General features: G+C 41.4%; 1 protein-coding gene across 1 annotated transcript; it reads right to left on the reverse strand.

Annotated features, from left to right (window-relative positions):
* Positions 1-1,618: 1,618 nt before the first annotated feature.
* tmem170b (transmembrane protein 170B) lies at positions 1,619-11,612 on the reverse strand. Its single transcript, XM_084080827.1, is given in 4 exon segments — positions 1,619-3,119; positions 6,090-6,260; positions 11,313-11,397; positions 11,399-11,612. Coding segments are annotated over 4 exon segments (489 nt in total). The 5' UTR covers positions 11,501-11,612; the 3' UTR covers positions 1,619-2,988.
* Between the last annotated feature and the right edge of the window lie 685 nt (positions 11,613-12,297).

A 12,297-nucleotide genomic window follows, 5' to 3' on the forward strand; every position in this document is an offset into this window, starting at 1 on the left:
TTAGTACTGTAGTATGTGCAGATAATTCAGTGTTTTACTATTTCCTGATAGTAAAGTTTATTATTTTAAATTTGGGGGTTAAAGATTGCAGTAGGCCAACAGTACCACTGAGAAGAGTGAATAGAAACTATGTCAAATGACAATATCAAAACTGTATTTTCACTGTTAAATCCACAGTCATCTTTCAAGTCTTCAACATTACTGTTGCTACCTTATTTATGAGCAATATTGCCCTCTTCTGTGGCGTGTTGGTACTGAAGGTGAGTTGAGTCAATTACATAACAAAAAGATGGTGAATAGATGCAATCTTACCACACAAATGTGGTGATAAATTTCATATCAGATATTCGCCCAAATCATAGCAACTCTTATGGCTGTGCCATTTTGGTCTGGCCCATTCCTATGCCATAAGTAAAAAAAGGCTAAACTAATTGAACTAGTTCTTGATAATAACAATCTAATATCTGTAGATAATGCAGGAATTAAAGCTAGTATGTGAAAGATACTTTGGCATTACAACCTAAAGCTCTCCATTGTGGGTCTGGTGCAGTACAGTATCCTCCTGTAGTTTATTGATCCAGGGAGGGAGGGAAGCTGTTATCTTGTTGGCCATATTTGCTGCAGTAGGTAGTAGGCATAAAAGTAAATCTAATTCTTAAATTGTTCAAACCTATAGTAGGTAACACAAACTGTTGTGTACATGGGCAATATAAGTCCTAGATAACTCCTTCTTTCAATTGGTTCACTGGGAGAATGCATTTGTCATAACTAACCCCAAACGTTATTCTATCTCTAATCTCTTTTGAAATCGACTTCAACTGTGGTTATTGGGTATGCTATCTATGTAATACTGGCTTAATATGGGCCACGCTGGAACAGTATCACACACTGTTCTAAAAGAAGGCAGATAATTTTCAGTGCAATAGACGAAGTTAAACTTAAGGAACATGGGTTAAAATAAATAAATACTGGTCTGGCAAAAACTAAGGAGCCATAAAATGGCTGTGACAGCAGCAAATTGTATTTGATCTTCTCCAGGGAACTATGGCTTTAACCACTTTCAACCTGGCTTCCCTCTTTTGGGAATGTCATCATAGGTCATTATATACTGACCTGATGAAGATCCTGTGAGATCGAAACGTTGTTGCATTAATAAAGTAAATCCCTTACCTCCTTTCATAATGTCATTATAGGGGACATTTTTCAAAACTGGTCATAAAGAAAATGGCTGATCTACAAGCTCACAACACGTCGCAGTTCTGAGTTTGCGCGAAGATCGTCGTACAACATATATAAAAGTTATAAAGTTAATATATATATATATATATATATATATATATATATATATATATATATATATATATATATATTTATATATATATATGTATGTATGTATATATATATATATATATATATATATATATATATATATATATATATATATATATATATATATATATATATATATATTTATATATATATATATATGTATGTATATATATATATATATATATATATATATATATATATATATATATATATATATATATATATATATATATATATAAAAGCTTGAGGAATTTATGGCACTGCAGACCATGTTATTAACACTATGGTGGGCCATGGAGCGATGGATTCTAATGCTTCATTTATACTTCATTGCATGGCCGCATTGCTCAACGCAATTAACAGATTTTCAAAAATACGTTTTTCAGTTGAGCGATTGTGCGACCAAGTGCAAATTAGCATTTAGGACTCACAGACAGTAAATCAATTATCTGAAAATCACAGCAATTTTAATTCAAGCAGCAATGCAAGCAAACCTTTTCACTTCAGTTGAGACCAATCCCTCTCCTTCAGTCTGCATATGATTATGTTAATGCTGATCTAATGCTGACCAGCCCTGATATAGACTGCAAAAGGTAAATTCAACCAAGTGCACATACACTCAGTATTTTGAATATGATGGGATTTTTCCCCCCTGTCTTAGACCCCACCTGTCACATAATTGGCACGCAATGAAACGGTATTTCAAAAATACAAACTGAGAATGCTGCAGGGATGCTGGTAATATGATATCCTTTGTGACTTTCAACTGAGGTGTCATATGACCTCTCGGGCAAGGGATTTCCAACATTTAGAAGAGTGCAAATTCAAAGCCACATCTCTGGAGTATGTTAGTACTGGAGTATAACTCTGCAGAAGTCGTTAAACCACTGAACAGAAAGTAATGGCCTCGATAATCTGTTATTTTAGGTGTGAAAACCTATCTAGTTGATACGTTAATACTGAAAGGCGGTTTTGCTGATGAACACTGTTGTTAGTTCACTCTTGTGAACCTTCTCTGCTCAAAATGTTGTTCTCACAGCGGCACCTAAAGTGCATTGTGACATGGTACCATGAAATCATCGCAAATAATTACAGGTCATCCTTCTTGCTTCCCTTAAATTGGTACAAAAAAAGAGAAAGAAATAGAGATTTTCCCCCACAAGTGCAACAGAAAGCCTTCAAGAGTCAGTGGAGATTACCACAAAGGCATCTGGATGTCCCAGACAGGGCTGTTGGCACAATGATAGAGCACTGAGAGAACTCTGGAGACACCTGAAACATGGCTTTCAGTCTGGGATGTGGCATCGCTACAGAGTGGCTGTGGATCTTGCCCTCTTGTCCAGCAAGGGCTGTGCCGTCCCATGGAGAGGAGAGGCCTGCACTGAGTTCCCTTTTAAACAGCACTGGAGGAGTGCTGATGATTGTAGCAGTGATAGAACAGAGACACCAGGGGTCTCTCTCTCTCCTGCATTGAGCCCCAACTTCCAGAGCATTCCCACCTTCTCTTTGCACATGCAAATCAGGCCATGCCCTTTCGATGCTCATACGAGTGAGCAACCATAAGTCTCTCACTGACTTGATCCGTGGCTTAATCCACCACCTCTGCTCACCTCTCCAGTGTATGGGTCCTTCCAGTGCCCTTGAAGTGGAGTGCTTGCTTCACATAGTGGCCATGACGCGCGAGAAGGAGATTATGACGGAGAAGGTAGTCTGTCCAACGCCGAATACCAGAGCCTGCAGGGGGGCCATGTCCTTCCCCGCCACGCGGTAGACCCCCGCCACAGCCGCGCCTGAGGACGAAAAGAGCTGCATCATGAGCATGAACACACATTGAGTAAACAGAGCGGCATTCGCACACAACTGCTTGTCGCTCAAGACTAATCGCCATGACCACAGATGAAATGCACTAAGAGGCTAAAACTGCTTCCTATCCGTCTCTACATCACAAAAGCCATGGTGTTCTGCGTGTGAATATTTAAAAAGGAGCACCATTTAAAGTATTCATCTGCTGCTCCACACAGCCAGTTGGGGGTGTGATTGAGTGTCTGCCCACACGCTGTGTTGACTCGCCACTCTTCCTCCAAGTGTTAGTCACGCCCTAACACACAATATGCCATTTGGATAACATCATGAAATGGACAGCCAGAGAACCCCCCCAAGAAGCCTTTTCCTTTATTTCAGAGTCAAAAGACAGAAACCTCATCGACAGATGAAGCAACAATGAGTTACACTCTATAATTGTATGTTTCTATTGTGTGAAATATACCCTACAAATAAAAAGTGCTTCACATGCAGAACGGATATTATGGTGTATGATTATGTGCAGATGACATTTACACGTTGATGGAAAGACAGCTGGTGTTTGCCTAGCCTACACACAGGAGGAAATGTCTGCACTTTGAAACGGTGTAGTGTTGAACAATAAATCACGGGTCAGGACTATCTCAGAAACTACTGGCTGAATTCTTTAATTTATTGTGCAAATTACAATGAACCCTAATGATTTTGGTGACCCCATGGCCTTTTCTTTAGTGCCACCCTTATGCCAAAATTTCCACTTGCACACAAGATATCTCAGAATATAATGGCTGGATTGCCATAGAAATTGCTGAGCAAGAAAGCTTCTTAGTGGTTGAACCCTAACCATTTGAGTGAAGCCATGACCTTTCCACTCTCAGGCATTATGTTGATGTGCAAATAAAAAATACCGTTATCAGAAATGGAAATTGTTTCCATCTATCAGAGATAGAATTCATTACAAATGAAATTGTTGCGTCAGCTTTCTAGCACAACCAAACCTTTTCTTCACCTCACTGTTGCCTTACTGAACTGTTGCCATGTGGTGGAAAGTAGCGATTCGAAGTACATTTACTCAAGTACTGTGCTTACGTATTTTTTATTTACTTGTGTATTTATTATTTTAGACTTTTACTTCTACTTCACTAGCCTGCGTCTCAGAGGCAAATGTTGTACTTTTTACTCCACAACAATGAGTTGAAGCTTGCAGATATTCTATTTTCGAAAAAGTCTTGACACATTTTCATGTGAGTACTTTTTATTTTTTGTACTGTAAGTATATTTTGATGCCGATGCTTTTGCACTTTCCCTCAAGTAACATTTTGAATACAGGCCTTTTATTTGATAAATTTTTTAAGTAGGTATTACTACTACTTAAAAATCTGAGTAATTATTCCATCACTATCTGTCACACAGTGCATTTGGGCCAGTCGGACATCATATTTACATACTGTACAGACAGTCAGTAGTCTTCTCTCCCTCTTGCGGCACATTAATAATAAAGCCTCTTTCTATTCATGGACCGGCTCTGTGATTGAAAGTCATTCATACAGCTGTGCCCTCGAGAGCTCCTGTCCTGTGGTCAGATAGATTTAGGTCTGTTACACACACCAAACTGTGTTACAGCGACTGTCACTGTACAGCAACAACGGACAATGGCAACCTTAAAGGACCATTCCATATATAAACATAGACCTTTTTTTTTTGGCTTGACTTTTCAGACTTTTCAGCATTAAAGCACAACGATATGTAATTTTGACAGAAGATAACCACTCAATTACATTTAGTATTATTTAGTGCTTATCAAGCATTACGTCTCTGCAAGTTGACTTTGATACCATACTGATGTCCAATGGCTTCCTCAAAAATGCCTTGGAAAATGGTTGACAATGGCAGTAATGTCAAGTATACAGTAAGTCAATAACCTAAACATGTCACACCACCGGTATGGTCCTTTTATGGAAAGAATTGAAAGGATTAGGCAAATGGAGGTATACATTAGTACAGCCAGATCAGATGTTGCCGGTAACATTTCGAGCCACCAGGCTCTTCCTCAGACCTTAACAATCAGTGTAGACACAGGCAGCATAAGTCAGTGTGTCACGATAGCCTGATTAGTCGTCGGTCATAAAAGGGTAGATTTAGGCAGGGTTTGATATGCTGGGGTGGTGGGGTGGGATTGTGGGGTGAATCCATGCCTCTGATTTTGATATCTCCCTCTCTGGTCATTCATTTGTATTACCGGCGGGGATATGTTTGATCCCTGCTTCTGGTCAGACTGAATTAAATACACGCATTTCCTTATAATAACTGCGCAACAACATTGCCCAAGTGTCAACCTCAACCTCTTGGGGAGGACCCAAGAATATTGTATTCTATGTCCAATTTCTGATCAACTGTGCACACGTGCCAACAATGGAATTTACGTTTTGAGGACCCATAGTATCGGAAGGTGCTGCCTGAGGCGAAAAAGTGTCCTAATTGTAATAGTTATAATAAACAATGAAACATTTATGCTACAGCCATAGCATGTTTTATACCATTATTGAGAAGCCCTAATGCAAATCCCCAAAATACCAAAAATAGTTGTGTAACACACACACAAAACATGCTACTTCGCCTGCAGCCCATTCGTTGCACGCCTCACGCCTATCATGATTAGACCACCCTCTTAAAGGAGTAGCTCACCCAGGAAATTACTTATTTTCTATCAATTACACGGCCCATAAAGCCTTGAATTCATGGGGTGTGTAATTGATAGAAAATAAGTCATTTTTGGGGTGAACTACTCCTTTAATCTCACTCGCTGTAATAACTCATACACGGCAAAATCCTGAGGGTCCATTTTTACACTTCCAGTAAAGTCACTGTAAATTGGATTTTATTGTGTATCTTCCTTTTTTGTTGTGTGGTTCTAAGCACTTGTGATGTCAAGACTAAAAACAGGGTGAGGCAGTACTTACTGGTGATGACCCCTCCAGAGAGGGAGGCCAGGAAGCCCACACTGACCAGCACCAAGGTGATGAGGCGGCCCCGCTTATGGCGCTGTAGCATGACCAACATGAGCAGCCCCATGGCCCCGTGGACGAAGAGCGAGGAGAAGAGACACCACAGAAACACCCAATACCACATCTCTGAACAGGAGAGGAAAAAAAACAACACAGCACAGACAAATTAGACACAGCTCAATTAGACACAATTTGGTCTAAGGGGTGGCACTATAGGAAAAGCCATGGGGGTCACCAAAATCAGTAGGGTCCATCCTCTGGGGAGCATCAATGTGCTCGACATGTTTCACAGCATTCCGCCAAATGCATTTTAATATGTGCAAGAAATAAATGGAAATGTTGTTGATCAGAAATGAGACTTGGAATATTCTTGGGGACGAGACTGACACTTTTAAGTACGATTTTCTGTATCTCCCGTCTCTGGTCATTTCGACCTGGCGGAGATAGCATACATAGATAATATGTATTTATGTATTTAAGACCATCGATTCCGAATTGGATTTTAGTGTCGATTTTCTTGTTTTCGTATTCAGAATCCAAAATTGTAGCTGAAAATAAAATCAGATTATTCGCCCAGCCCTACTTGCCATGTGCCGTTGTGGTAGGAGAGGTGCAGTGGGTATGTGTCGTTTGCAAATCAGCAGCCCACTGCAATTTTGGCATCAACCAGAACCATGATTTGTGCCGTCCACCGCCAGCATGCTTGGACCAGGTCTACCGGCATATCGTACATTGCTATTTTCTACAAACTTCAGTTGACGCAGACACACATAGATAGACCCACACATTTCCCATTGCTGCTATAGCATTTTTTACCTGTACTGCCAAATTAACTTTTTATCTGCTAAAGTGTTTTTTTTTTACCTGTAAAAAAATCTTTATTCTCTTTACATTTTTCTTATTTTTCTTAAATCTAGTATTATCATTATTATCATGTTTTTATATTGTATTGTTGTTGGCATAGTCTTGCAGAACATGCCACACAAACACTTCGCTGCTTGTACCTGTATGAGTGAGTGACAAATAAAACCCTCTTGAAACTACACAGCAGTTTCAGAAAAGAAGGCAGAGATGGTGCTCAGTCATCAGTGAAGCGAGGAGGATTTCAATCAAAATGGCAACAACTTTAACTGACCACTTGTGAAAAGGGGAAGTAGAGCAAGGGTAAGGGGAACTGTGTTTAACTGCTCAGAAAGAATGAGATTGTAGTCTAGGGAAAACAGACAAGCTACAGAACAGAATTGGAATATCTGACGTCAAAGGATACACATTAATGTACTTTTAACCACAGCCCTGCACTCCTTTTTTGATTAACCCAAAAACTAAAACGGTGAACTTTTACAATTCAATAGAAAAATTAAGCAATGACAGTCCCAGTAAACGCACCCATTATCTCTGAAAGCACATATCAAACGGGCCTGTGCAGCTGTCCGCCTGCCCATCTTCTCGCCTCTTTTTCTCAAATGGCTTTCTCAGCAATTGATTACTGAGTAAAAGAATTACCAGCATACAGAATTATAGAAAGAAACTAGGCTAGGCCCAAGTGGAGCTCGCTCGGCAGGACCAGTTTTAGAATGTGTATTCACATTCTCTCTGTCCTCCTCATCCTCTTCCTCATCCTCATCACCTCTCTTTCCCTCCTTGCTTCGTGTGGGCCACAGGCCCTTACAGACAGACTTTGCATAAAGAGTCATGGTCAGTGAGAGGCCCTGCTTGGCACCACTCATGCTGCCACAGCAGGGAAATGCCAGCTGGCTATGAGAACATTATTCAAGACATGGACCAAGGTTTTGAGGTTGAATTGGATGAACAGTAACTGTTCAAAAGCAGTGGAATGTCATGTACTGGTATTAGACTGATGATGCTTGACTTGGTTTGTTGCATGATGGAAACATCTGCTATATCACTGTAAATCAATAAGCCCTATTCTCCAAAGCACATTTCAATACAGGCCTAGCAGGGAGGGAGCGTGTTAGCATAGCCATTTAAACTTGTTCCATAATCCAGTGAGTGCCTACCTCCAGTATTGATCCAGCCATCAGCTGTCAAGCGAGGCAGAGAGAGATGTGGCAGCATCTGTCTCTCACACACACACACACACACACACACACACACACACACACACACACACACACACACACACACACACACACACACACACACACACACACACACACACACACACACACACACACACACACACACACACACACACTCTTACACACACACACACACACACACACACACACACACACACACACACACACACACACACACACACACACACGTCTCTTTGTTCCGCCTGATTGGCTGCAGCCCAGAGTGAGCTCAAACTACTGAGACGGGACACAATGGAAGCTCCTTATCTTATCTGCCACCACCATCTTCCTATCACCATCACTAATCTCGCCAGGGAGGAGAGAGATGTCCGAGATCAGACAGGAGATGGGATGATTTAGTAGATATAATAAATAATAAAAGGATACTAAAATTACAAGCGAGAGAGAGAAGACGGATAGAGAAGTTATAAAAAAAAGAGATGGGTGTAGTATTGTTATAATATATTTGAGGTTTGACACACCTCAGTATAGTATATTGATTCACTCTCATCTGCGTAGGCATAATGGATGGATATGTATATGATATGTATGATATAAATATATGGATATTAGAATGTTTGTGACACAATGAGCTACTTTATCAGGAGACTACAGGTGCAGGTTGTTTAAGTACAATTCTTCTGACATAATCTTATAACGATACTTGATCATCCTTAAATTGTGTTATCTTACACTGTAGATAATGTGCTTGCATAGTAGGTACAGTATCTTTCTCTTCATCACACAACCTTATTCCCAGAATATAATCTGTTCCTGTACTGCCTTGTCTGGCTTGGCTCTTATCTGTCATGACCCATATCTTCTGGCCACATGTATGTTGTCTCTGCAAATGTATAATTCAACTGAATGACCATAGCTCTTAGGATCACGCTCTTAGGTCAACGTAATTCACAACAGATACAGAGAAACAACGATGGACTGGCACATGATGGTTAGAACGAAATAGATTGTATAGACGAGACAAGAGGTGAAATACTGTATAAAGATAGAAGTGAGAGAGTGGGCATCTTGCCAGCAGACTCCAGTAGATTCCACACAGGTGCTGGGTTGAAACAGGCTGGTCATCTGCCACACAACTAAGCCCGGACGGATTTACAGAATCCTCTACATGGGAACCAGTAGGGGCACATGGGGACATGTCCCACAAACCCCATCTCAACCACACCACGTGACCACACCATATGTCCTATGGTGCATTTTACAGGACAGTGTAAAAATGTGTATGTGTGTGTGATGGTAAGTCATTGCTGTCCGTAAAGATGATGTGGGGAGGTGATAGGTGCCTGTAACTGGAAAGCTCAAGGATAGTTCCCCACTGTGGGCACGTACACCAGTCAGAGGGCGGCATTAATATCTACAGTACTAATCCCCCACTTGTGTTGACATGCTATACAAAAAAGAACAGATTATATTACCATTCCCTGATAAGAAGTTTTCACTGAACCACAGGCGTACACTAGATGGGCTACTTTGTATATAAAGGGCTCAAGTGGCTGATTTGAAGGAAAGTAAGGAAATGTTCTCATATCTGTAGACTGTCGGGGAAAAACTAAACTTTTTCAGAACTTGAGGAAACGTTGAGGAAATGAGACAAAAAATGCATAAACAGGAAAGAAAAGCCCTTCATTTCAGCAATATGGGTCCTGAAAAAGAAGGTTGTCATGTTATTCAGGTCAGGATAGTTCTCATATCCTCGATTGACCTCATCTGAACACCTTGTTGGGTAGTCTTTCGCCTGACTGGTGAACTATGAGGTTGAGGCCTTCACTAAATGTGGATGTCAACTCTTCAGAGGTCTTCCTTGCCGCAACTCTGCTTCCGCAAACATATGCTTCCTGCTGAATCAACATCATTTAACGTCCGTGTTTCTCAGCTCAGGAGGATGTCATCTCAGACTCATGAAAAGGCTCTTTGCTGTATACCAGCCATGACCATATATGCCCATCTTCACTTTGGTCTTCTTGGTTCAATAGCAGGGAATTCCAAGCATGAGAGGAATAAGCTCATCTCTAGTTTTTATGACAAACTGATTCCTGTTGTTCCTTTCGACAGTGCATCTGTTTTAAATGTTCAGTCCGTGAGTTTACCATGCAACATTTCCAACCATTTAGAAGTTGTCATGTGGTGGCAATGATTGTAAGTAACACAGCCAGGTGTGGATGGTGGTTAGCAATCTTGTTGAGTCATGTCCATGATTAAAAAAAACTCTGTGTGGACTCTAGAGGAGGCACCCTACCCTATCACATATATTGACAGTGACACATTACTAAATGCGTTATTAATCCTTACAAGCAAGGTTGTTACAGTAGGTAGGCCTACACGCCAATTAAACCTACACTGGCACATAATAAATTACTATTATAGATATATCCTACAGGAACTTAAGCCAAAGACATAGTAGGTCCCATAATACAAACACCACAATCAAGTCGTGGTGGAACCTTAATATTATCGTCCAAATCAATATTTCTAGAGTCTAGACCTGACTAGACAGAAGGCATGTCTATGATATGATTTATAGGAAAGGGCTCTAATTACTCTCAATTACTACACTGAAAGACAAAGGGAAACGATGGCCGTGACTGAAACGGAGATGACAGCACTTCGTTTAGGCTACTTCTGAGCCAAGCGCATTCACGCGGCAGAAAGATTAATTAGCCGCATTTTGTTATGATACTCATTCCATCCCCTGACTCCACACGCATGGACAGTGGAGTGGAATTTTTACTCTCTCACATAGACCAATTCACCACTGGGGGGGCTAATGTAGCTATATGCTCCTCAACGGACTGAGCCTGTCCTTTCCTGGTCTTAAGAGTTATGTATTCTTTCAATATTGTGTTCTATTTGACAGGCTTCTTGTGCATTGTGTATTCCGTTTTTTTCCCTCTTCTGAAAGGGACCTGCAAAGGTGACCATATCCTACATTATGTCCTTAGTAGTGGTTTAGTAGCCTAGATTATGAGTTGTGTGTGCAAGACCGGGTGAACCGCACACATCTGAACACATGAAATGCTGCAAACAGTAGACATCGGAAGCAGCTTATTATCCTGCATACCTGTGAAGTGTTGCAGCGTCCTGCCTTGCACCCAGAGGCTCAGCACTTGCTGCACCGACAGATTAACAGAATAATCCCTCATGTTTCTGCCGCCGCTCAACGCCGCCGCCCGGGTTCGCACCCCTCGTTGTCGAATGGCTGTATCGTGGCTTTATTAGACGCAGACATGGAGGAGACCGGGGTGGCATGAGGCGGCTCTACCCCCGGCGCGTCTCTCCTCCTTTACCGGTGCCTCTGCTTCGGTTTGACGTCGGTCTCCGCTCGGGGAAGGAGGGAAGAGACACCGGCGGCTGGTCTGATCATTCTCGGTCGCAGCCGCGGCTCTGTGGAGGCCATGATGATGAGGAGGATGGCTGGCAGCGAGAGCAGCAGCGCACACACTCGTCCTACATCGGCTAGTCTCGCTTCAGAACCCTTAAAGGGCCCGATGCCCTCTTTTAAAAGAAGGTTACAGGCAGTAAAGCCATGAGTTTATCCTCAGAATATTGAAGCCACTCGTGAGTGGAAAACAAAAGATCAGGCGATACGTTTGGAAATGTCTTGTCTGCAAATTGTTAAGCAGCAGCATACATTACAAGATGCCAGCTGATTGCCGTATCATTATGATATGATAGCATTATGACTAACCAGCACATGTCTGTTTGGGCAAGCAAGATTTTGTGAGCATAAAACCGTTGAAATTACATTCATAATTGTGGGTTATAGCCTACTATCAGGGCGTTGTCTGTGACGTTGGATCGATGCAGGAGCTGTCCACGGTGCTGATTCGCTCTGGTCGCGTCACCCCAAAACGCCTGACGCTTGAAATATGCATGCTCTGTTAAATGCCTGTCTGGGTCACAGAGGAAAGTCAAAGGCCAATGACAACCAATAATTTTGAATTCACTTCGGATTATGTTGCTGATTTTGCTCAACTTCTCCAAGATTATCAGGTTTGAATATAATAGACTAGTAAGACTACTGTCATATTTGGACTAGGAGCGAG

The sequence above is a fragment of the Gymnoscopelus microlampas genome (assembly GCF_963454915.1).
Source record: "Gymnoscopelus microlampas genome assembly, chromosome: 15".
NCBI lineage: Eukaryota > Metazoa > Chordata > Actinopteri > Myctophiformes > Myctophidae > Gymnoscopelus > Gymnoscopelus microlampas.